Source organism: Copidosoma floridanum, unplaced genomic scaffold (assembly GCF_036245765.1).
Source record: "Copidosoma floridanum isolate Cflo_tuat_1 unplaced genomic scaffold, Cflo_Japanese_pri ptg000001l, whole genome shotgun sequence".
Lineage (NCBI taxonomy): Eukaryota > Metazoa > Arthropoda > Insecta > Hymenoptera > Encyrtidae > Copidosoma > Copidosoma floridanum.
Genome location: NW_028321878.1, coordinates 5015484 through 5040521, shown reverse-complemented (window position 1 = coordinate 5040521; position 25038 = coordinate 5015484). Strand labels below are relative to the sequence as shown.

The 25038-nt window shown below is 43.6% G+C and overlaps 3 protein-coding genes across 6 annotated transcripts in view; 1 reads left to right on the top strand and 2 right to left on the bottom strand.

Annotated features, from left to right (window-relative positions):
* babo (TGF-beta receptor type-1 babo) overlaps positions 1–2252 on the bottom strand; it is a 35764-nt gene extending 33512 nt beyond the window's left edge. For all 3 annotated transcript variants that reach the window (XM_089591546.1, XM_023389111.2, XM_089591508.1), the window contains exon 1: positions 1003–2252. In XM_089591546.1, the coding sequence (XP_089447672.1) occupies positions 1003–1090 (88 nt within the window). In that variant the 5' untranslated portion in view covers positions 1091–2252. The remainder of the gene's footprint in view (positions 1–1002) is intronic.
* A 252-nt stretch (positions 2253–2504) lies between these two features.
* sgl (UDP-glucose 6-dehydrogenase sgl) lies at positions 2505–9992 on the bottom strand. Its single transcript, XM_089592711.1, has 8 exons — positions 9680–9992; positions 5743–6081; positions 5353–5586; positions 4736–4933; positions 4352–4639; positions 4118–4276; positions 3803–3958; positions 2505–3714 (listed from the first exon to the last, which is right to left on the bottom strand). The coding sequence occupies exons 2-8, from the start codon at positions 5968–5970 to the stop codon at positions 3538–3540; spliced, it is 1440 nt and encodes a 479-aa protein (XP_089448837.1). The 5' UTR covers positions 5971–6081; positions 9680–9992; the 3' UTR covers positions 2505–3537.
* A 1924-nt stretch (positions 9993–11916) lies between these two features.
* Dhps (Deoxyhypusine synthase) lies at positions 11917–14531 on the top strand. 2 transcript variants are annotated; one of them, XM_089598783.1, is made up of 6 exons: positions 11917–12801; positions 12872–13087; positions 13153–13449; positions 13525–13650; positions 13726–13776; positions 14434–14531. In XM_089598783.1, the coding sequence occupies exons 1-6, from the start codon at positions 12142–12144 to the stop codon at positions 14527–14529; spliced, it is 1446 nt and encodes a 481-aa protein (XP_089454909.1). In that variant the 5' UTR covers positions 11917–12141; the 3' UTR covers positions 14530–14531. The 2 variants fall into 2 exon arrangements, with proteins under 2 accessions (XP_089454909.1, XP_014220039.2); XM_014364553.2 differs by lacking the exon at positions 14434–14531 and having other exon boundaries at positions 13726–14284.
* Positions 14532–25038: the final 10507 nt, after the last annotated feature.

Sequence of the window (25038 nt, the reverse complement as noted above, 5' to 3'; positions counted from 1 at the left end):
AGCTTGCGTTCTTTACTCCTGACGTGTGAATGAACGGTTTTTTTTTTTTTTTTTTTACAACACCTCGGGCTCGGCTCGCCTCAAGCTTAACGAGATTGAGTTTCATTGACGAGTGGAGAGGGTCAGTGACTGCGTTTTTCATCGTAGTCGTGTGTATTTATTTTGTATTTTTTTTTTCTTCCTTGTTATACAGGTGTATAGGTTTTTTCCAGATAACAGTGAGTTACTGTTTGGCCAATTTTTGGAGTTTAGTAATAAAACTGATACTGAGTCACATATCATTTGACTCACACGATTCTCGTAACTACATTTTCAATATCCAACTGTGAATAACAGATTATATCCATCCGCGTGAAGAATCGTTGTTTCGGAAGATTCCAAACAAAAAGAAAAGATAATCGATCAAAGTTGCGTTAATTATCCCATAATTGGAAGGAAAAAACGAGTGCACGTATATTTTATAACAAAACAATCGGTTAGCTACGAAAACGTCACTTCCTCCACACGTTATTCCAAATAGCATCCGGAGGACGTTATCGGCAAGTACAAAAAAAATAGATCACCCTCGTGAGCTCGTTTTGTTCATCTCGTGGCCTGTTTATTTACCGCTTACACAATCGCGTTATTCAACCTCGCTCCAGCTCGATGCTATCAACGGCCGTGGGTTACGCGCACCGTATCCATGTACACGTTCAATTTGTAAAATAACCAAGTTTGAAAATAAACAGCGCCGGTACCGGACAAAAACCTCGACGAGTATACGTAAGGAATTTTCGGAGCATCAGCAGGAAGAGCAACGACGCCCGTGCGGCTATCGATTCACCGACACCCCAATCAAAACAAAAGAAGCCCCTCGAGCCTCGGAAATACCGTACGACGTACCCTCGTGCCGTTCGAAAGGACCTTGCAACTGGATTCCTCCCTCAAACTCGTGCATCGCAGCTACTATGTACAAACTATACTGGCAAAGACAATATTTGGCCAAATATAACTAGTACTCACCCTGTACGAGCGTCGCCGAGGCAAAGAGTAAACAGAGGAGCGCCAGGCAGCCGTAGCCGCCGAGCATCACCCCAAAGCCCTTCCTCATCTTCCTTCCGGCTTTCCTGCCCCACGCAACTTGTTATTCCTTTTTTCCTTCCCCCCCTATACCCTTCAACACTGACAACAACAATAGCCCACTGATGGCAAAGCCATGCCCGACGACAACGACTTCATAATCGTCGCTACAACCAGGCCCCGCAAAAAAGCTCGGGGCTCGAAAAGTTCAAACCGTACACGCACTCCTCGGCAGGACGAAGAAGCGATGATAGCACGTGTGTGCCGCGGCAGGAGCTCCGAAAACACACCCGAGACTCCCGCACGCCTCCTATATATATATGTATACGTATGCGCGACACTAACTCGGCCAAAGCCACACACGGTCGAGGGCACAATGGAGTGTGTTACACACACCGCGGAGGTCAGCCGAGGAGCCGAAGGGCCGGGCCAGCCACACCGTGGCCTCGGCTGCGGATCACCGGGAGCACAAGATTACCCGTACTTTGGCAGCGGTGGCGCGCGGCCATTTTTCGAGGCCTCCCCGCGTTCGCCGTTTCTTTCCTCCTTTACTTTTCTACCGTCCGTGCCCGCATAGCGCCTCGTTGGTGTATGGGCCCTCCAACACCAAGGCAGCCGCGCTCACACCTATATACTCGCTCTCTCTTCCTTCCTTCCTTCTCTTTTATACTTGTGGGCCTTAAACCATACACACTCGTATTTCTATGTTGCGCCTCGACAGCTGTACACGACCCATCAGCTCGAAATTATAAGCATTTGGCACCGATGAGCTTTTTTCCCATCGATCGCCGAGCTTTCGCTGTTGTACACCTGTACGCCGGGGGGGAGCGTTAACAGCAGGAAGTCACTCCTCGCGCACAGTTACACCAGCACTCTTGTATGTAACGACTGGCCACTGCTGTCACTGCCTTGGAACAGTGATATCCGTGCAAGTTCAGCAGGGGGAGCTTTCGCGCGACAAAGGGTCGTCCCTTTATACTTTTGGTCTTGGGAAGGATTTTTTTTTTGACTTCCCTCGGGAGAGCTGGTGCGAACCGGTGGTTTAGGTAAGGTATGGATGGGGCTGTGCTCGAGGTGCCGTGGTCCGTACCGATAGACTCGGAACTGGGTACTGAGCCACGACACGCCACACTGTGCTCTCTCTCTCTCTCTCTCTCTGCATCAGCTTTTGCGGTTTCGCGATACTCGACGGGGCGCTGCTGGTTGCACGCGAAAGATCACCGGGGCAAAGAGACCTCGGATATAGTATATCTAGGGCTCGTTTGAATTGTCCGTGCCTCTTTAGCCCGCGCTTGCGTGGCTTTGCGGAGCGCGAAATTCGAGTGGAGGATCAGGTGGTACAAATCTTTACTTTTGGGGATACGAAAAAAGAAAGCTTTTTCAATGTAGTACAGTTATTTTTATGCATAATCGTGATAACAATAATAATAATAATATCTGTTCCTTCTTACAAAAAATACAAATATAGTTTTATTGCTATGTCCTTACATGTATTACGAAATCTATCTGTTTTACAGTAGTACGTTCGCTCGATCCTTTCGTAGACGAAAATTAATTATACGTCATTTTTACTTAAATTTACGTAAATGTATCATAACATGTGTTTATGCGCTATGGATGTAAAAATTACAAAAGTGTTCGTACAATTACGTATGCAATGCTAGTAACGATAAATATATATATGTGTGTGTGTTATTACAATGTAATGCGGGGATATTGGGGACTTCACAAAGTATTATTGTGTCAGTTTTTCGACTTAGTTAACTAGCACCGTTTTTTCATGCACGCCTCAGACACTGGGTGCGTGCATTTTTTTCTCATTATTATTTTTTTTTTTTTTACTTATTTTATTTTAATTTGTTCCTTATTACTATTATATCCGTTATACAATTTGTGGCGTTATTACATTAGCACTTAATAATATTTATCATGTAAGTATACAAGTAAGCGTTACACGCTGTCGTGTGTATTCTATAAAAAAAATTATGATTATTTAAAAAAAATGAATTTCCATTGGCATGATGGCATATTATATAGTTGTATATTTGCATATTAGTTACATCAAAGCTTGCGTGTCATTTTCGTTAACAACTATATAATATTACCGTCGTTTGAGTGCAACGCAAGAAAAATGATAATCGGAGTCATAAAAAAAAGTACTACAAAAGAACTAACATCGATAAAAACTCAACGACACTAGTCGTTTTTTAAAAAATATGTATAAAATATTTTACGTACGCTTAGTGAGAGAAAAAATATCGATAAATTATTCGTACAAGATATGTCCCTACGATAATTTTCGTAAAAAGTACGTATGATAATCTAAACGATGGCAGTTACGTACCATAAAAAACGCGCTGAATGTACAGTTATTACATGTATATTTATTTTTTCGAACAACAATCTCTTGTAGTTAACAATACTATAATTTCAATAAATTTTTTTTTTCTTATCTTTCTCATTTTTTTTTTTTTTTTTTTACATCTGCGTCTGACTCCCCCAAGCCCGCGATACCGCAGTTCTCGTCAATCTCTTACCGATCGTTTGCACGATGAAACCGATTTTCATCAACTTGTCGTGATCGAGGATTTTCCTGCCGTCGAATATGTACGCAGGTTTCATCATTTCCGCATAGATCCTTCTGTAATCCAACTCCTGGAAAAAAAAAAAAAAAACACAAAATCGGTTGTATTTTTCTGTTCTCAAGTCTTACGTGAGAAATTTTCCCTTCTACGCCACTCACCCCGAACTCGTCCCACTCGGTACAGAGGACGATCGCATGAGTGTTTTTTGTGGCGCTGTACGCGTCCTTGTAAATACTGACTCTGCTAACGACGTATTCTGGATCCGACGTCACTCGCGGATGAGTCAGGTCCAAGAAAATCTGGGCGTCCTCCACCTGAAACCCAACAACGGTTTTACCACTTGCGGTACATATCGACATTTCAATCACAATCGATCTCAAAGCACCGATAACATTATTGATACAGAAAACGATACCATCGACCGATTACGAAATCGATAGGCATCGCTCGGTATCAAACGCGTGTGCACGCACCTTTGGATCGTAAATGTGTAACTTGGCTCCCTCGTCCAACAGGGCCTTGGCCACATCGATGGCTGGCGACTCGCGCGTGTCTCCCGTGTTCTTCTTAAAGGCAAAGCCGAGCATCGAGATTTTCTTGTCCGAGACGGTGTTGAAGAGGGACTCGATCACCTGCGCAACGACACATTACCGTAAACTTACCGATCAACAAAAAAAAACAGTTTTTTTTTTTACAACAGCCCCTACCTTGTTCGTAAACCTGGTCTTTTGGTACTCGTTCATGTCAATGACGGTCTGCCAGTAAAGAGCGACCTGCTTCAAGTTGAGGCACTCGGCGATGTAAACGAGATTGAGTATGTCCTTCTGGAAGCAAGAGCCCCCGAAGCCGATGGACGCCTCCAAGAATTTCGGGCCGATGCGCGTGTCTCCGCCTATGGCTCGGGCGACCTCGGAAATATCGGCCCCCGTCGACTCGCAGATCGCCGACAGCGCGTTTATGCTCGATATCCTCTGGGCCAGGAAAGCGTTGGCTGCCTGTGGGATCGAAAAAAAAAAAAAAAAGTCACCGTTGCTTCCACAATGTGCATATACATGTACACCACATCATTCGAGCATCGAGATATTAATTACCAGTTTTGAGAGCTCCGAGCTCCAAGTGTTGGTCGTGAGTATGTTCCTCCTGGGTATCCAGTTCTCGTACACCTGGCTGAGCTTCTCTATCGCAGCTTGACCCTCGGGTGTCTCCTCACCGCCGATCAGGACCCGGTCGGCGTTGATCAGGTCTTTGATGGCCGTACCCTCGGCCAGGAACTCCGGATTCGATAGGATCTAAAAACAACTCTGAACAACTGAGAGGAAGAAAGATACGAGACCTCGTCGTTTAGCTGCTCCAAAGGGTAAGACGAGCGCAAAAAGGCTACAAGGAATCCGGTCCCACCAGCTCGGTACACGTTACACGCGCTTTTGGAATATTTTTCCTCTTACCGATCGGTAGAGAACATTTAAATCGTTAAGGATTATTCCAAGATTAGAGCAACTCGGGATACCGATGTTGGTGTCAATTGTACAGATTTACGTGATAATTAAAGAGTACCGAGTTATTCGTGCATTTAAGGTGTTTTTTCCTTATACTAAAATTAAGAAACACCAAAAGTGAAAAATGTCAAAGAGCCCGAGTAGTAAGTAACGTACACCTCGTACCTTATTGTATCACGTAAAAAAGGTCCCAGTTGTCCTCGCATACGCACCTGATAGGAGACACCAGGTTTGTGGTTGGCCCTCAGTATTTTCATGATACTCTCCGCCGCGCGCACCGGTACGGTACTCTTCTCGACGACAATCTTGTCACCAGCGGCTATCTCGGCTATCATCCGCGCCGCGCTCTCGACGTGCTTCAAATCGGCAGCCCGGCCCTTGCCGTTGCCGAAGGTCTTTGTCGGCGTATTCACCGAAATGAAGATCAGCTCCGCCTCCTCGATCGCCTACGATCAATACATTTGGTACCATATACATATATGTATATATATATACGGTCGATATCGGCGATTTTTTTAACAGTACTTTGCGACGAATCACGGATGATTCCCGTTTAAATAAGTATCGGTTATCGGTATGCAATCGTGCATCCGGACACACACCTGCGCGATGTCGGTGGAGAAGAAGAGATTCCTGCCGCGGCAGCGTTGGACGACGTCGTCGAGGCCGGGCTCGTAGATGGGCAGCTTCGTTGAGTTCCATTGGGATATGCGCTCGCTGCACTTGTCGACCACTGTCACCCGGATGTGGGGGCACTTGAGGGCTATCACGCTGCAGGTCGGCCCGCCTACGTAGCCGGCCCCGATGCAACAGATCTTCGTTATCGGCATCTCTTGGCCGTGTGGTTACGAGCCGCGTTTCCGGGAGTGACTCGCGTTGCCGACGACCGGAGAACCTCCCTCGACTTACGCTGCTCTCTGAATTGCGCCGCTGCTGTGCTCCTGCAACGAGGTAGATAAGGGGAGGGGGGGCATATGTTACGTCAAATATGCACGATTACATTGTTCACTCACTGCTCCGACACCGCTTTCGGATAAAGAAATGTAATGCCTTACGGCGTACGTTGCAGATAGTGCTTTTTACTTATCTGTATGGCATAGAAATTCTTGCTCTCGAGGCACGTGCGCGAGCTTACTTTCATGTCGTTTCAATCCATTTTTTTTTATATTTATAATGCTCGTATTTTTTTGAACAAAAATAAAAAGATTCATCATTTTCACCGTAACTTTTCAAATACCAGATTCATCACGTACCTAATTGCTCTCGACTCATCCAACGGTATAATGAACGGATTTCGATAGTTTTGTATGACATTACTATTATTTGTGTTTTTTGGGACTAATCTCTCCTTGATTGCAAATCATACTCATATGTTGCGTTTTGCGGTACATATATACATACATGTTTTAATGATAAACTAAATTTCGAACTCGTTTAAAGCACAGAATATTAATCCTAAGGTTGAAGGTAAGGGTGTCCGATCGTTCTCCACCTAATCTCCGGATTATCGAGCGCAAGCTTAGTAAAGTAAACTACAAAATTGCGTCTCTAATGTACTCAACACATGGTGTTTGACGCAACCGAGAAAGCGTCGACGCGTGCGCTTTTGTTATTCAAATCACGAATAAATTGATATTTACAAAAAAAAAAGGGGGGGAAGAGACCAGGTGTTGGTTTTTTTTTTTTTTTTATCTCGATTACGACGCGATCAGCCAGGCCTGAACGATTTACCTTTGCGCACAGCGCACGCACGAATGTCACGCATAAGGCAATCTGTCCCAATATTTGGATACCGCGAACGAAGGGTGAAATTGATAAATTCGGGCGTTCGAGTTGAAAGATATCGTCTCGAGCCGTGCGAGTCGGCGAGTGATGAAACGCATTGTCGAGTCCCCCTGATGCGCGCCTCTGACCAAAATAGTTCGCGATTGCCCGTTCCAAGATCAAGCGCACCTCATTGATGTGCCCTAACGTTGACTGCGACGATTCGGGCCTTTTTTTCTTATCTTGGACGACCTCATACTTCTAGACTCCGTATGGACGCGTTTGTTGGATTTACTTTTTTTTTTTTTCATCGGGTCATTGGCGAGATGTAAGATTTTAATTATGTTTTGTACGTTTACTGGTCCGTATATGAGTCTTTCGAGTATATCTGTGATTCATTAACACCCCACTTTTCACTGATACCCTCGGTACAGTTGATTACTACTTTTATCGTTGAACAATACAAGTGTGTGAGTGTGAAATTGCATCTGCTTGCAAGGAAAGTTTTTTTTTTTTTTTTTTTTCCTTAGAAAATTATAAGATTATTTTGTTTTCATTTTTTCAATGTTTATTGCTTTGTCCAAGTATAGAGTAAACAACGTTGGGAGGGAAGCGTTTCAGTTAAATGAAAACGGGGCAACAAGATTAAATGTTGAGGTTTAAAAATATTTTGATCCGCCCGATGAAATTAGTTTCGCCAATTAAACGACACAGTTCAACGCTCCAGTTAAACCTGCAAATGTGTTGGTCGAATGTTAAACACGAAACAGTTTTAATAAAAGCGATTCGCCGCTGCCTTTTTTTTTTTTCTTTTTTTTTTTGCATGAATAAATCATTACTTGTTTCGCGCTCAACGGAGATCGCTCGTATAGCTTAGGAGTTAAAATAACGCGAGTGAGATTTGGCTCAAGGCTGGTACCTGGTATACAATTGACTTCGTATTGTCTTTGTTGTAGGTTTAAATAATTCAACTTTGCCTCCTGAAATAGAAGATACTCCGCAGCTTAAGTAAATAATTTACTCGACATATCCACATTTCCACAACAAAATATATTTAACAGGCCTTAAGCATTGGAAAAAAAAAATCATTCCTCTGATTCAAAAAAAAAAAAAAACGTTTTCAATCAATGTTGCCTGGCATTCCATTCATATCTGTAATTTGATTGGATCATAAAAGTATTTTATTGTTTGTAAGTTTTACGATTTTGCTCTTACGTAAAGTAAATGTTGTTGTTGTTGTAGTTGCGTATTCTCCGAAATCGTTACGAAAATTTGCTCGAGTAATTTTCAAGGCACGCGGTAATTCACGAAAAGTCGCGTTGTTATTTACAGCCAGACAGAACGAGAACGGGGGAAAGTTTCTTTGTGGTTTTCAAAACGGCGATACGCGTAATTTTTATCTCGGCGTTGCGAGAAATGATTACTCCGGCATCCGGAATTATTTTCGTCTTTTTTCGTGTGAAATACTGAAAAATGATATAACTTGACGCTGGGACGTTCTCATGCAACTCGTACATCCAGACCGGAAGTCCCATGTAAATTGATAACCGTAGGTACAGAAATCCAAACTCGACGAGCATTGATGAGCCACACGAGTTGATGTCACAAGTTCTTCCGAGATAAATTCATCCAAAAAGATCCGTCGAAAGAGAAAAAAAAAAAAAAACTACATTAGTTTGGGTGAATAAAAAAAAAAAAAAAAAAAAAAAAAAAGTTATATCGGAAAATAGTGTGCATCGGAGAAAGCGAACCTCACGCACACCGCGTAAACCAAAGCTCGACGCACATCATCTATTTTTAGTGCATTTCCGAGTCCAAGGTATACAACAACCTATACAATGATTTTCATGGCACATCGAGAAAAAAATCGTTGCAAGTAAAATTTCATACCAGACCAATGAGCACCAGAACGATCGCGATCAGATGACACACCGGTGCTATTAAATCATCGTTATCGAGAGATAAAAAGAAAAGAAAATTCACAGTTGTAAAAATCTGAAAAAGCAAACATAGAGTTATCATCGCGTACAAGTAAAATGCACACCGGCTTATTTACTGTTTAGTTACGGTGGCAATCGGCAGCACTACGTAAGACCAAGCACAGCTACTTTCCGTACCCGTGAAAATCGGTTTCTCACCGACCAGAGATCTATAGACACGATAAACAAAGCGTACACGCATTACGTGTACATAATCACGCGTAACGGTGAACCCGCTCCTCGGCGCTCACCTCGAAAAATCCCGAGCACTGAACCCAACATGGAAAACACAAAATCGGATGCGAAATCGGCGCTTCATTCGCGGAGCGAAGGAAAAAAAATAAAAGAGCTCGGTGCATCGACCTCGGGAAACAAACACCCCGACGATTTTTCACGGCCCGCGACAGGATCAACAAGCAGGAAAATAAAAAAACTGCGGGACAAGCGAGTTACGCGAGAGTGCGCTCATCATATATACATTATGAGCGAGAGGAAGCGCACATCCGTAGTACCTATACGTGTGTGTATATGTATATTCTTCCGAGGGTATGGAGCACGCACGGCACTGGAATTCGCGACGCCACCGATGGATTTGTGTAGGTACATGCACTTATACCACCCCAACAGCCGCGTATATATTCTGCGTGGAGCAATCGATACGCCCCATGGACGCGCGCACGACCGTCGCTAATAAATAAATAAAAATGAAAAAAAAAAAAAATGTATAAAAAAAAAGGACCTAGGTGGTGTTAAAATTATGCTATCACAACATGGGCACCCGATAACACTGTCTCACCTGGCTGTCAGCTCGGCGGGATATTTTGCTGGTGGAGGCACGACGGTGCAGGCCCGTAGCTGATGCTGCTCGGCTGGCGTGCATGAAACAACGACCTATTGTGCGTTGGCGAGGGTGCGTCGGAGGTTCGAACTGTTGGAAATGCCAAGGGACCCGCACGGGATCGTGTCTCTGCTCTCCTTGGCAAGGACGAGAGAAGAGTGTGTACGGTATAGGCGCGGAGTGTGGATGGTTTCGTTGGACAAGCACAGCAAAGAGCGAAGAGTACATGTATAGGTACAAAGTAGCCAAGCGAGTACAGTACGAGGGGACGAGCGCGTACCGACTGTCGGAGGGTATGTGTAGCGCGGAGCCGGAGCTTTACCCAGAGCCGGTGACCGGAGCTCGTGACCGACGCGCTGACGCCACGGATGGGGGGAGGGACGGCGAATCCAAAGCGACTTTCGGCGCTAAAGTTCGAATCGGTTGGCCGTCATCATCAGCGAAAAGTCTGGCGCGATTATTCGGTTGATCGATCGGAAATGTGTCACTATACCGATGTAGCTCGATCCGTTTTTGTATTTTCACGTTGAAATCTATTTTGTTGCCGCACTTTCGTACTTTTATCCTTGCATACCCTCTCGAGCGGCTATACCGATTTTTCTTCTTTTCCATCTCTGTTCAGTAGATACACTCGATCTCGATCGATCGGTATTTCAGACAAGGATATTCCTATTCTGGTAATCGCCAGAGAAATCGTCCCTCCATATAAATAAAGGCCACTGCATCGAGCATTGCCCTCATGGGAATTTGAAAGATCCCGAGACGTTTCGCCCGTCACGTGCGTTATGAGTTGCTCACACTAAACTCACGGAGAAAGGACATTTTTATGGTTCACGCGTAAAGCACCGCTACCAGTGAAAATACATCGACTTGATGAGTCACACGATACTTTACCTCAAAAGTTGCTCCTCCGCGACTAGAGTCGTAACAGTCGTAAGAATAAAACGTATAAGTGCATATTGTCCAGTAGACCTTATGTTGAATTCGATAAAACTTTTTTTTTTTTTTTTTTTTTTTCATCACTCGTGTACCTACTGGATTTCAAATTAATCGGTAGTAAAAAAAAAAACAACCGATAATTATCATCCAATATCCGAGATAGCGTTAAAAACGCTTTACATGCAAGAGGAATATCGTGGATATAAATCGGAGCAAATTGCTCATATATTGGAGCGCTGCGCAATGAGGAAATTACGACCGTTACGAGTCATTGTCACAGTAGGTATGTACGCACAGATTCAGCTCTGATTGCCCAGAATATACTTACATCCCTGCTGTGTGTTTTAACTTATTGTGCATCGATGATTTTTTTTTCTCTCTCTATGTACAAGTACCTATATGATGTATACATCACGATGCACGAGACGATAAGAAAGGGCGTACGAAAAAAGGGAAGGAACCAAGAAACCGCAAAAACGCGAAACCGATGAAATTACGGGTGAAAAAGGCGAACTGGACATTATCCAAGACGCGAAACTCGTTTTGATTGCCGATGCGTCCGAAAATAGCATGCACCAATAAACCAGACTCGCGCCTTTGTCCCCCTTCTCTGCGAAGCTCGCAATATATATACCGATATGGCGGCTTCCCTCTACGTATGTATACGTATGCATGTATATATATGCTGTCGATCTCTCTTAATTCTTTTTTGCAGTCAGTATAACATATATATATATACGCGAATACCTATACATAGGCGTAAAATAGTATAATGATGCACCTGTCGCTCGCCGATGCCCGACTGGGCTATTAAAGATTCCCCTCGTCGTCTCGATGACTTACACAGCTCGTGTGTCGAGCAATTATAGGGCCTCGATATGGACTCTGCTGGCGTGCCGAGACTGTTTTGCAATTTCTCGAGTATATATAGGTAGCGGTCCGCGAGGCTTTTTGCGTCTATAGCGGTTCGTGTCGTTACCGACAAATCTTAATCGAGTTGCTCGGATAATGATTTTTTTTTCTTTTTTTGTCCCGAAGGTTCATATCTTCTTAATTTTATAATCGGTACATCAGTGAAAAGTTAAATAGTAGATCTATGACTGCTCCAATCGGTCTTTGACAGCTCCAATTGTTGTTTTGTCCGTAAGTATATTTCAAGATTCATGTACTTAACGACGTCAGGTAGATGATTGAGAATAATATAAAGGTGTTTACATTTAGGCGCCATCGACACAGCCTGAAGAGGTTCGCCATCAGACCGTCAGAGGGGGTGTCGTCTTCGTCGTTGTCGTCTGCTGCGGGGTCGGAGCAGCCGACAGAGTCTAACCTCTTTATTTACCTTTTCCCCGAAAGTTTACAAACACGAGTTGTTGTACGTTTCGTCACATTATATGAGTGGGCGTGAAAAAAAAAGCACATACAAGTAGTTTGAGCAAAAAACAATGTTCCTCGCGTAAAATTTTTCCGTCCGGTGTGACACAATGGAAGCTGAAAAATCAACCGTCACTGCCAGCCAAAAGGTAACCAAAGAGGAGGAATATGACTCCGAGTACTCGAAGTCGGACGCAAAGTTGCAGCAGGAGGCGCACGAGGATTCGGAGAAGAGTGACAGGGAGGCCGAGGGTGCGAAAAAGGGGGCCAAGAGGAAAAAGCGGTCCAAAAGGGCCAACAAAAGCACGCGGGAGGGCTCACAGAAGTGCGAGTCGGAAACCGATTGTGAGAAGACTGTTGTTGGTGCCGAGGCCGGCGACATGCAAAAAGAACCGGTTGCCAAGACGAGGAGCAACGGAGAAGTGCCTGAATCTCTGCTGAACAATGTACTGAAGCCCAGCGTTCCCCTTCCCTCTACCATGCCTACTGTCAAAGGCTACGATTTCAACAACGGGATCAACTACTCGGAGCTGTTCAGGAGTTACAAGCACTCTGGCTTTCAGGCTACTAATTTCGGCCTGGCTGTCGAGGAAATACTCAGGATGCTGGTAGCTCGGAGGATACCGCTGGAGGAGGAGCAGGAGGACACTTTTGAGGAGGACGAGTTTATCAGAAGGAGACACGGTTGTACGATATTCCTTGGTTACACCTCTAACATGGCCTCCTGTGGTGTTAGGGATACCATTAGGTATCTGGCAGAGCACAGAATGGCAAGTGTTGGATCGATGTGGGAAACAACTTTGGCAGTGTTATGAATGATTGTTTCAATGATTGTTTCAGGTTGATTGTATTGTGGCGTCTGCTGGAGGAATCGAGGAAGATTTCATCAAGTGCTTGGCTCCTACGTACTTGGGTGATTTTCATTTGGACGGAAAAACTTTGAGGGACAAGGGAATCAATAGGATCGGCAATTTGTTGGTGCCAAATGATAACTACTGTTTGTTTGAAGATTGGGTCATGCCAATTTTGGACAAAATGTTGGAAGAACAGAAAAAGGTAAGACTTGATGAGAGTAAAAATACGCCTGTAAATGCACGCTTACCTGAAAATTTTATTATCAGGGTACTCTGTGGACTCCATCAAAAGTTATTGCAAGGCTAGGGGAGGAAATAAACAACAGAGAGTCCATCTATTACTGGGCAGCTAAAAATAAAATTCCGGTTTTCAGTCCTGCATTGACTGATGGAAGTTTGGGTGATATGATGTACTTTCATTCGTTTAGAAATCCTGGACTTGTGGTCGATATTGTTTCGGACCTAAGGAGACTAAATACGATAGCCATGAAAGCCATCAGAAGTGGAGTAATTATAATTGGCGGTGGAATTGTTAAGCATCACATATGTAATGCAAATTTAATGGTATGTGTAACCAAAATGTCACTTCGTGAGTTGTGTTATTTTGTGAAATTTTTAATAAACAAAACTTAATTTCAGAGAAATGGTGCTGATTTCGGAGTATTTTTAAACACAGCGCAAGAATTTGACGGCAGCGATAGCGGGGCGCGGCCAGATGAGGCTGTGTCATGGGGGAAAATAAGAAAGGATTCAAAAGCCGTTAAGGTAATATTTAATACATTGATCCATCTAACGCAACTAATTTTAAATTAACACTAAGTCGAAATTTTTCGCTTCCAGGTCTATGCTGAGGCATCTCTAGTCTTCCCTCTGTTGGTGGCAGAAACTTTTGTACGTCATTTTGTATCATACAAAATGCGAGTTGTTTCTACTGTTTAAGTATAATGAATTTAAATAGAAATTCATAGTCACTTTTTTCTAGTCAAATTTTTATGAAAACTTTTTAAATTAATATTCAACTCACTATTTCATCGTTAATACCAAATTAATACTAATTTTTAAGGAGTTCGTTTGAGTTTCGGAATATTTTATCGTACAGTAAATCCAGTTTTCAAAAAATGCGCACAATAATGATACACTTAGTACACATACAGTATAGATCGTATTGCAAATTCATGCATATCTGAAATACTTCTCAGATGAGTTGTTACGATATATTAGCGTGTTAAAACATGCAAAACATTTTTATAAGTCTTCCTAAAACGTTTATACAATTGTCTTGCTGTATATAAATATTTATATACAAAATTATTTAATAGTATATTCTGTTGGTCTTTGATCGTTGAGTTTCAAATGCTTGTGTGAGTCATATTTTAGAAAACGAATCTAAATTCAGCAAAATAACTACAATAAACATTTTATAACGCATCACCATTGAGTTTCTTTATTACTAGTGTCAACAATTTCAATGCAATTTTTCTAATTCCTATTTGTATAAAAAAATTACATACGAAATATACGAAAAATTAATTTGATTTTATGTCTCAGGTGACTTGGAAGCAACAAAACGATTCGAACAAAAATAGTGATTCGGAGGGCGAGAAAAACGCGAAAAAGCAGAAGGTTCAAGAACATCTCATCTAATACCGAAGAATCAATAAATATTAATTAATTTTGATAACGTTAGAATGTTTCACTTAAAAAGTTCCTTAACCACTAACACCCCAATACTTGTATTTTAGGTGTAAGTACAAAAGTTTCCACACAGAAGCTTAATCGAAAAGTAAAACCACCCATAAAGTCACTAATCAATAGTGAGAAAAAAATTATTAATCGGAGTGAGGGCCAAGTGTATTGAAAATTACGTGCGTAAACAAGTGTCCCAACGTAATTCGAGTGAATTTCATTCGACTGAGATTCAATCGGATGAATAACTTTATCTTTACAGTCAATTGTCATCGTGCAAGTCGTAAGTTGTAATCCTGGAAATGTTTTTTATAAGCGCCAACTGCAGCTGTTTCAACTTTTTTAACTTCACGAGATCTCGCATGAATATGTCCTGAAAAATGAAGGCCGTAAGTTACAAAAAAAAAAAAAAAGTAGTCAAGCTCTTCAACGTCAAGCAAAATGCACCAAACTGCATCTAAAAAAAGAAAGAAAAAAAAAAACGAAAAAATATAAAACAACGATCGATCGGCTCGCACTGCAATCTGCACGCGCACTACAGCGCCGACAGTCGAAATAACAGACTGTGACGTACTTATTCTGAAACAGAGCCATGGCAGCAAGTTTTGAGCCACAACCTTTTTTTTTTGCAATGGTAATGCACCTTCGACTTCTGAAATTTCAAACACAAAAACAATATTTTTTTTCTTTTTTCACTAAAAAAAAAAAAAAAATTGCAAAATTTTAGGTGTCAAAGATGGGCCCAGGTACTCGTGTTATCCAGCCCTGCTTTTGTGCTTTTTCCTCCACATTTCCACGAACCCCCGGGCCGGCTCGAAACTGCGTCGCGCCAAGCTCCGTCAGCCTTGAACGTGTCCACGTACCCATCAGGAAGGACATGCGCGGGGGTGGCTCGCCGCACACCCACCAACCCCCTCCCCTGTTCCACCACAGGTATATAATATATACACACGCGTTACACAATGGACAAGCCGCAAGCTCCCTCGGCGGCTGCGCGCCTTCCAGCAACTTTCGCACCCATACACACATGACCCCACAACCCCCCGCCCCCCCGAGTCCAGTCGTCTCCGGTGAGCCCGCGTTCGCGGTCGGCTCCGCGCTGCAGCTCATCGCCAAAGTACAGCCGACCCCCACCGAGTACATATTATTATATATTTACACACGAGACGCGCCAGAGCCAACTTGCGATTAGTATTTGAAAAGGGGGGACGTGTAGCAAGGGTTGAGCGCAGCGGGTGCGAGGATTTTCCCGATCCGCGACGCCGTTGTTTCCTCCCGTGCTCGTGTGCGCGTGTGTTGATATTGTTGCGCAGCTCCTACGCGTACAAGTACCACCTGCTCGTTCGGGTATACACCTGATATCTGCAAATATATATATATATATATAATACATAGAGTATCAGTGACATATGGACACGTTGTTTAGTACCTGATACACATACAGGGATATCCGGGTTCGAGGTGCAGTTCGGCATGAGAGATGATGGAGGTGGAGGAAACCAACACCACGGCCTCGACGGCGAGCTCCTCGCCCGCTCCCTCCAGCCCAGCCGCCGACTCGACCTTCATCAGGTATATACCCTCTCGCGGGCACCTCGGTGTTTGTGTATTACACCCCTCCCTCCTTCTCCACGTTAAAACCAACTGCATTCGACATTACACACGCTCATATCCCGTCAAAAGGGGGTGGAGAGGAGTCGAGCACTTAACCCTTTTTTCGAATCAGCTGTTTTAACTAACGACGCTGCGCGTGTGTGAGCAGTGGGGTGCCTTTTTTTTCTTCGCACTCCCGATGAGCAGAGCTTTCGGATGTTAGGTGGCACCGAGCTTTTTTTTTTTTTTTTCTTTCCTTCTGCAGTGGGGCGGTGTATATAAAGTGCCACGACAACCGTGACGATTGAAACGTTCGTTGTGTCCAAACGAAAGTAAAGTTATGATATGTTTTTCCTTCTTTGATTACTCAAATGACGTGCTCCGTACAGCGACTCGATTGTGCGTGACAACGCTGACTCGTGGAAAAAGTATGATGTATATAAATAGGTATATACACATACATAATATGGATCATTGTAACGTGTAATGTAACGTTTTACGCGTGTCTCTCGATATTGCGTGACGTTTGATGGGCTTTTAACTGTATGAATAAACGAGGTGTATTATGTATATATAATTTACCGTTAATGATTCATACCTATATATACGTACACGTGCGCCTTTTGTCGTATATATACATAAACACTCGAGGTCTGCTGTTTCCGTATAAATATGCTATCGGGTGGGTGTTGAGGGGGGAAAAGATAATGCAAAACGAAGCTGCCGTGTTTTCACTCGTACGTTTTCTTTCCGGATCGTATCAAGGAGCGAGTAGCTCGAAAGTTTGACGCTGCAAAAACAACAACAACAACAACGGGGTACACCGTTCGTGCAGCCCCGGGAGGATGAAATGAAAAAAAGGGGCAGCTTACGCCCCACGGCCCAAAGGAAAGCTCATCCCTGAACTGTGGAGGAAAACAAAGTAAAACGAAAAGCCGATACTCCTGTCAAGTGGGGCGGAAAAGCTCGGCGCAAGACCTTAAAAATACAAAAAGAGGAAGAAGTGGGCGCGCAGACGAAGTAAGGACAGGGGGATGGGACACAAAGAAAAAGAAAAAAAAAGAATAGCGTAGCGCTCGGACGGTCTCGGGCTTTAAATAATTTAAATGCCGAGTGTAAGGGCGTCGCGCGCCGCCTGGGAGCTTTTCTCGAGGAAAGCTCGTTCCTCATTCAGGCGTCGATTAAAAATGCAAGGGCCCCCCTCCCTCCCGTCTTCCTCTCGAGCCGAAGAGACGGATGTATACAGGTGGAACTTCTGATTTCTCTGGAGGGGGACAAAAAAGTAACGCCTAGCTGGTGATGCCTCGAAACGTATAACATTGTGTTTTGTATGATTTCCGACTCACCCACTGTAATCTTTTTTTTTTTTTTTCATCACTGACTTGATTTGTGTCGATTGCTGGTTAATTTATTATTCGACGGCCCTTAAACTACACGCATATTTTTGTACACCGTAACTCAAACAATTTTTAATTCCTCCACGAAATAGGGAACTTTAAGATATCCCTTTTCTTTCAAAGATTTCGAGACAACACCCTAAAGGAAAAAAAATTAGTTTCAGCATGACAATCCTTCATAAATTAGTGAGCAGCGGGGCTTTGAGATGCAAGACAGATGCGGTTTACGCGTCATATTCCCTCCTCCTCTCGTCGATGTCTCCACGGAACGTCTTCCACATCGGGGGATATTATAAGCCGGTGATACAGCGCACACACATCCCCCAAAAAAAAAAATATATATACATATGTATTTGTATACATCTCCCGGGAGTTGGGTGCACATTATCTACTCGTTCACGGTAAATGAGGGCAGAGCTGTACAGAGCGCGCACCCTCTTATCGGATATCTTATGTGTGTCGCTTCCCGCGCGTCGTGCCCCGTTGCATCATGTGTATACATAAGACGAAGGGCGGAGGGCAAAAGACAGTGATTTACTAGACTATATAGGTGCTGCAGCCTCGATGGAACGTTAACTCTCTCTCCCTCGTGGCCCTCTCTTTTACGCTGGAAAATGCTTTTCGATAAGATACAGAGAGAGAAGGGCTTCCCCGATCGCTGCACAAGGTTATAAGTATACGGTATACTTGCTCGAGAGTTTTTTCACTTTATCGCTTCGCGGTGCTGCTCCTCCCGTCACTTTTTCCCTTCTTTTCTTTTTTTATCCTGATAATCTTTTTTCATATGTTACAACGTGTATACACTTGCTGTCGCGTCGTTTTTTCGCACTGACGAATATACATCAAAGATAAAAAAAAAAAAAAATGTGCTCTGTATATAGTTTTCCCAACTCGCGATTCACACATAATAAGAAAAAATTGTTTCAACTCGCACAGTATCCGGACAAAAGAGGAGTTTTTTGAATTTACATTCGGCTCTTTGGTATGTCGATTTCCCCCCTCTCCCCATCCTGACTAGGTAACGAAGTTTTATTTAGCCGAACGGGTGCAGAATCGTAAAACATGCGCGTAAAACCCTTGTACACACGAGTTTTTTTATATTAACCGTGTCCCCTCGGACGGTCGTTGCACTGAAAACTCAACCATACACCCGCTGCACGGACCGCACAAGCGTATTTTATCGATCGCTCGTTTACATATTAAACGATGAAAATACGTGTATTTCCCACCCTCTCGTTCTTCTTCGCGCGTCAATAATTGCTTACTCCCGCGATGCACTCGAAACTGGTGTTCCACTTTTGTTTCATCATAATTACGTGCATCCCTTCCCTAATGAAGGTTTGTACCAATTTACACTTCCAATTTTACTGCAGTACATGCGTACTTGCACATGAAATTCGCCTGTGTCATTTTGTGCGGGTATTCGCACACGACAAACTATAGTACGTTTTGCTACCTTGGACTAATGTACAAAAGTAATGTGATTGTTAATTACAAGGAAAATATCTCAAACACCAATGATGTGTACGCGACTCGGATTTTGAATGGACCGCGTTAATAACGAAGGACGTTTTTAGTTGCGAGTCGTTTGATACGCGAGAGCTTTTTCACTACATAATAGCCAATTCCAATGGGCTATTACCTAATCAAATACGACTACTTTTCAAATGAACACAATACTTACACGTAGGCGTATTTGCGCGTTAAAGAGTATATATGTCGTTAAAATTTAACGCGGGTCCTTTGTCCCGAACCGGCCTTAGCGCGAGCCAGCGCCCGAACCCGCACGAATCGGAGACAGAAGTGGGTCAACCCCCTATTGCCTCGCATCCGCAAGCGGAGCTCCGCGGGAACGCGCGCTCGGAAATCCCTTTGCGTGTAATTTACTTTGCGAAAAAGAAGAAGAAAAAAAATTGAATTTGTATGCGCGAGCCAAAGGGCCACTCGACGAAGCGGACAAACGTTTTTTCCTTTCCTCCTCGGTGCAGCTTTTTAATTAAGGAATCTAGCTAATCGCGCACTGTGTACACGTATATCATGTAATTGCCGGACGCCCCTGTTGTTGCGCTATATACTGCTTTCTCTCGCTGCAGGTCTTTGTATGACCCGGTGTGGTCGCCCGGAGTGTGCGTATTATTTCGTTCTCGTTTTTTCCGGCTCGAGCTTCTTTATTTTCGGTTCTACGTGTACACGCAAACGCTGAGAAATAGGCAACCTCCGAGGGGTTTTTGCAAGCGCGCACAGCGTTTTTTTTTCCCCCGTGTTTCTGTAAAGAAGGAGGAAAAACAACTTTATGAAGCAAAACGTCAACGAGACGGAAATGTTGCGATATCTCGTAGTTTCGAGAGCGTTTTTGCGACGCACCTGCAACCACATCAAAACATTGACGACGTTATTAAAACGTGGAATTTCACGACGACGTTAGCATACCTAATCTGTGATTCAATCCTCGGAGTGCAATTTGCGTTCGTTCATAAAAAAAAAAAGAAAAAAAAACAAAGTAACGAGTCTTGTTCATGGGTTTAAAATGTATTTCGCGTTGAATGGTACACCCAAAGTCAAGTGTATACAACATCTCAAACACACCCACACTCCAAAAACCACGATAAGAGTTAACGAATTCTTTTGACTTCGCAGCGTGAAGAGGGAGCCGAGCACCGAGGACCCGAGCAGTCCCCTGGAGGCCGCCAGTCCCGGCTCGATTTTGCGCAACAACGGTGAGTGAGACAATGCCTCCATATGGCGTTTATTTAAGTTATTTAAGCACCGTCTATCTGCTGCGGGAGCGAGAGTTTCTCCCCCGCGTGTACTGCCCAATGCGTTTTGCGCCTCTGACGTTGAATATTACAACGAGGCCAACGTATACACGAAAATCATTACAAAAGTTACATGTATACCTCCTGCGTCATTGCGCTTGATGATTATACGTATCCGTGGGCCAATAACCAATAGTGCGACGTAGTTGGATACGCCAAAGGATCAAGTGTGTAACACTTACCGATCAAACGGTGCGAGGGAGACAAAGTGTCATTTCACCCTCACGGCTCGATCGACGCGAGAACCAACTCGATTGGAATAACACCCTCTCCGCGTAGGGGAGGAGATGATGCGAGAAGTGGGGGGATAGTGAATTTGATCTTCCATGGCTCGGTGTACAAATTAAAATCCCATTCGCCCTACGAAAACCTCGGCAGTGTCATTCTCTACTGTTTTTACAAAGTCGAGGGCACGGCTGCCTAACGGAATGGGTGTACATCGAGCCGTAGTGGAAGAAAAACAGGGTGATAATCCTAGGGGGTGATGAAAGTAGCTGCGTTAAAAGATAAAATGGGGAGGAAGGGAGGAACAGCATCCGCTTAACGAGTTTCAGTGGCATGATGATGATGCAGGTTCGCTGTTATACTCGCGGGGCAGGACGGATCGATCCGAAAGCGGCGTACCGCCCTAAAGTGGGTATTTTTGCTGTTTTTTTTTTTTTTTTGTTCAAAATCAAATAGGTTCCAAATGGAAGTAGCCAGGCCGATAATTCTTTTTGGAGCTTGTAGGTGAGTGTATACTAGCGATGTATACGTCATGGCATCATATTGAAAGCTTCAAAAGCTCCACGGCATGTATTTTGCTCGTTCGCAACTGGTTTTTCTTTATATTTGAAAAAAAATCGCATGTAATCGAATTTTGGAGATTAGAAAATTACTTGACACTCTTTTAAATAGTTCTCCCATATTCCACGGTTGCTCGCCTACAAGCTCCAAAAAGAATTATCGGCCTGGCTACTTCCATTCCGGAGATACTTGATATTGAGCAAAAAAAAAAAAAAGCAAAAATGCCCACTGTGCACCCCAGTATGTATTTTCCAGCTCCTCCTTGGTTTTTCTCGCTGGTGACTCAACTCGAAAAATCTTTGCGGACCGAAAGCCGTGGTCGTGCCAACCGGAAGTTATATATATCTCTCTCTTCCATACCTCGGTAACTTTATTCTTTTTTCCCTCCAATTCGCACATCGGCACGGCTCAACTTCTCCTTTGTTATATACTGTGTACTTGACTTTCATTTGGCTGCTTCTTTCTTTCCCTGTGTGTGTGTGTTTGAGGAAAGGTGGGCTTATCTGCCTCTATTTCCTCGGAGGAAAGTGTCGTAGCGGGGATCACTTCGAACTTGAGAAAAGTTTTTTCCCTCGCCCCCCTTGTCACGGGACCGGCCCACTTTCTCTTCACTCAGCTCTTGAGGACTTTTCAGGAGTCGAGTATCATATTATCATTGAAGAGGGCCTGCATTGATACATATAAACACATAAAAATATATAAAAAGTTTTATACCAAGGGGGAGGTAATCTTTGCCAACTTTTCGAAAGAAAATTCTTCCACTTCGTATTTCGAAGTTATAAGCTGTGAGGTGATTTGATTTAGGAACGGTTTCGCTTGCGCGTATTATACGTATATATTTGTCTCAATTCTCGATATCCCAACCGCGTTATCGACAACTTTTTTGTGAGGTTACGCGCATTATCTTCAAACGCGCTTGCGTAACTTGCATGGTGACGGAAAATTAATGGTCCGAGTGAGGGACAACTGTATACTTATATATATATATAAAAAAATTCTCGGTCAAACGCTTGGATTTGAGGTCCATTATCGGGGAAACAGAGATATTATTAGCTGGTTCTCTCCCCCCATCGACTTCTTCTTGGTAACTCCCTCCCTACCCTAAGCGATAAAAAGCACCATACATATTTACTTTCTATTCGGCGGAATCGCTTCTAAATCACGTGTGGCTGGAAAGAAAAAAAAAAAAAAAAAAAAAAAAAGACCAGCAAAGACTCGTATCCACACATGGTATATACGTATATAGGCTCGTGCGCGCACTCAATACGTATCTATGTACACACCAGTGCTGGAGGGAGAATCTCGGCGGACGTCTCGGATGAAAAAACGGCTCGTAATATATGCGATACAATCGTTTCCGTCTCCGTAATCAAATTCACAATCTCGAGAAAAGCGAGCGAATAAAAATCAGCCTTTAAAGCCTCCTTTTCCTCCTCGTCTCTCCTCTAGAAAAGCCACGATACGGATAAGCTATTTATTTCGACTGCATGCCTAGAGATTCGCCCATGCATGTGTGCATGTGCACGAGAGAGAGAGAGAGAGAGTGTACACACACACACATGGAGACACATTGGCGCTCGCTTTCGAAACTGTAAAACGGCACCCCGACGAGCAGTTTTTACTGCTGCTTTCGCGCTAATGTATACAGGTATATGGGCACAAACATTTGTGTGTACACGTACAAGTGCAGCATCCGCAAGCCGAAGCTCCATACGATGCTCTCTCTCTCTCTCTCTCTCGTATCGAGCAAATTGATTAAAAATCTCCCGCGTCGTAAATTTGCTCGTTTACTCGGAATACGCTCGGGAGACGCATCAGGAGGGGAGAAGGATTTTAATCACTCCTCATCCCGCGGGGGGATTCGTTCATTTTTTTCCCTTACGTTTGGACTTTTTTTTTTTCCTTCATTGCGTAGCGATAGAGTTGAAACTAGTTTCCTGCAGAAGAAGAAGACGCTGTGTACACGATTTATCTCCGTCTCGCCGGGGTGATTAGGGAAAGAGACGACCTGTAGGACGACAAGTACCGAAATATTGATATTTCCAGGCAAGTCGATGACGGTCGACAAAAGTGCATGATTTTTACCACGCACGCAACAATTAATCCATAGCAACCCTTGAATTCGGTACAAAAGAGAGACGATCCCTCGGAAACGTGAAAAAGGGGCATCAAAGTCACATCGTATATGGCTGTTTTACGTGCGCGACACAAGCGCGCTCGAGTATTTAGAAGCCACCCAATGAGGAAGAGGAGGTTGGGGAATCGTGAGAGATCGGTATCGCGGCCTTTATAGTATATTAGGCCCGCTGCTTTCTACACACACACAAATCGTAAGTTGCATACGTGTGCAAGTGACGCTCGTATAAAAGACCGCGCGCCGGCATGTCGTGAAATTCAATATCGTAGAGTGTACGTATGTATATACATGTGCACGTACGTGCAATATGAAGCTGGCGAGAGGAGCTGAGCCTCTAATGAGACGGAAGGGAGTCCCGTGCCGAGTTAGAGCTGCATGGTATATACATATATTATATAGGTACACCAAAGTCAGTCCAAGTTGGGGCCCATATGTAGGTATAATACATAAACGTGTACTACCCATATAGCCCCGAGGAGTTAACGAGGGGAGAAAGTTACGTTTTGTGTCCCGTAACCGTATATGTCCCGCGCGACGCGCAACCATACGTATCCCGATAGACTATCCTCGTTGTATACGGTTGTTGTTGTTGTTGCTGTGTACTCTCTTTCTCTCTGGGCTCGACAACTTTGCAGCACACTATACTAGTACCTTCTTCTGTACCAACTGGATCCAACAACGACGGGATATTTCTTCGTTTGCTTTTCTCAAATTCTTGGGCTGCAGTTAGTTTGCAATTCGTCCCGGAGTTTATGCAAATTGCACCGGCAGCTTCAATTTGCATTAATTTTAATTTGCCGCTCCACCCACCCTGTAACAACTTTCAAGATTTTTACTATAGCGACTTGAAGCTGCAAGCTCCTAAACACGCCACTTCTTTTCGTGTTGGAAAGGCCTGTATATGGTAACGATGACATTATACCTATACATCTAGTGATCTGATGATCAAATGAAACTCTGAGTGACTGAAAGAAAGAAGAAACTCGATTCTATTGGAATGATTACATATTTTCCCTGTTTTGATGTAAAAAAATGAATTTTATTAGTTATACTTAAATCATTTTCTTTTCGCTGCTTCGGGTATATCGTAGTGACTTAACCGAGTAACTCGGAATGTAATTACTCCGAAAATCAACATCAGGTCATTGAAGTATAAACTTAAATTGACATTAACCATATACATTTCATTTCAAAAGCGTCCATAATTTTTTTTTTTTTTTTTTTTCACCCCTGAATATTTGTATATCCTTGTAAAAGATGTAATTATTGTAAATACAAGCTTGAAAAGTGGATAAAAACAGGAATCAAGACCATACTAATACTATGCCGGATGAGATCCATGCACTGCAATGTTGTAACCGAATGGGATGCGAAATGCACGGGTCGTGATCGAAATACGTCAAATATCTTCCACAAACGAGTTCAAAGCACAGAAAATATATATACCGATCCCCAAAATCGCATCTCATGACTCCGAGCTCGTGCAGGTATAACCGCGTCCAGTGCAGAGGAGAACCCTCGCGAGAAGCGATCGAGCAACAAAAAAAAGTGAACAACGCCGGGCTCTCGCGGTCATTCGTATGGGTCCTTCGCCATCGCGTATCCCCGGCCCCCGGGGCTGGTTTTGGCCAGTACCCACACATACCGAACGAAAAGATAGCGATGCTCTCTCTCTCTTTCTTGCACACGTGTGTGTACAAGAGCGCAATGGAAGACAAGAGGGGGAGTGGGATCGTCT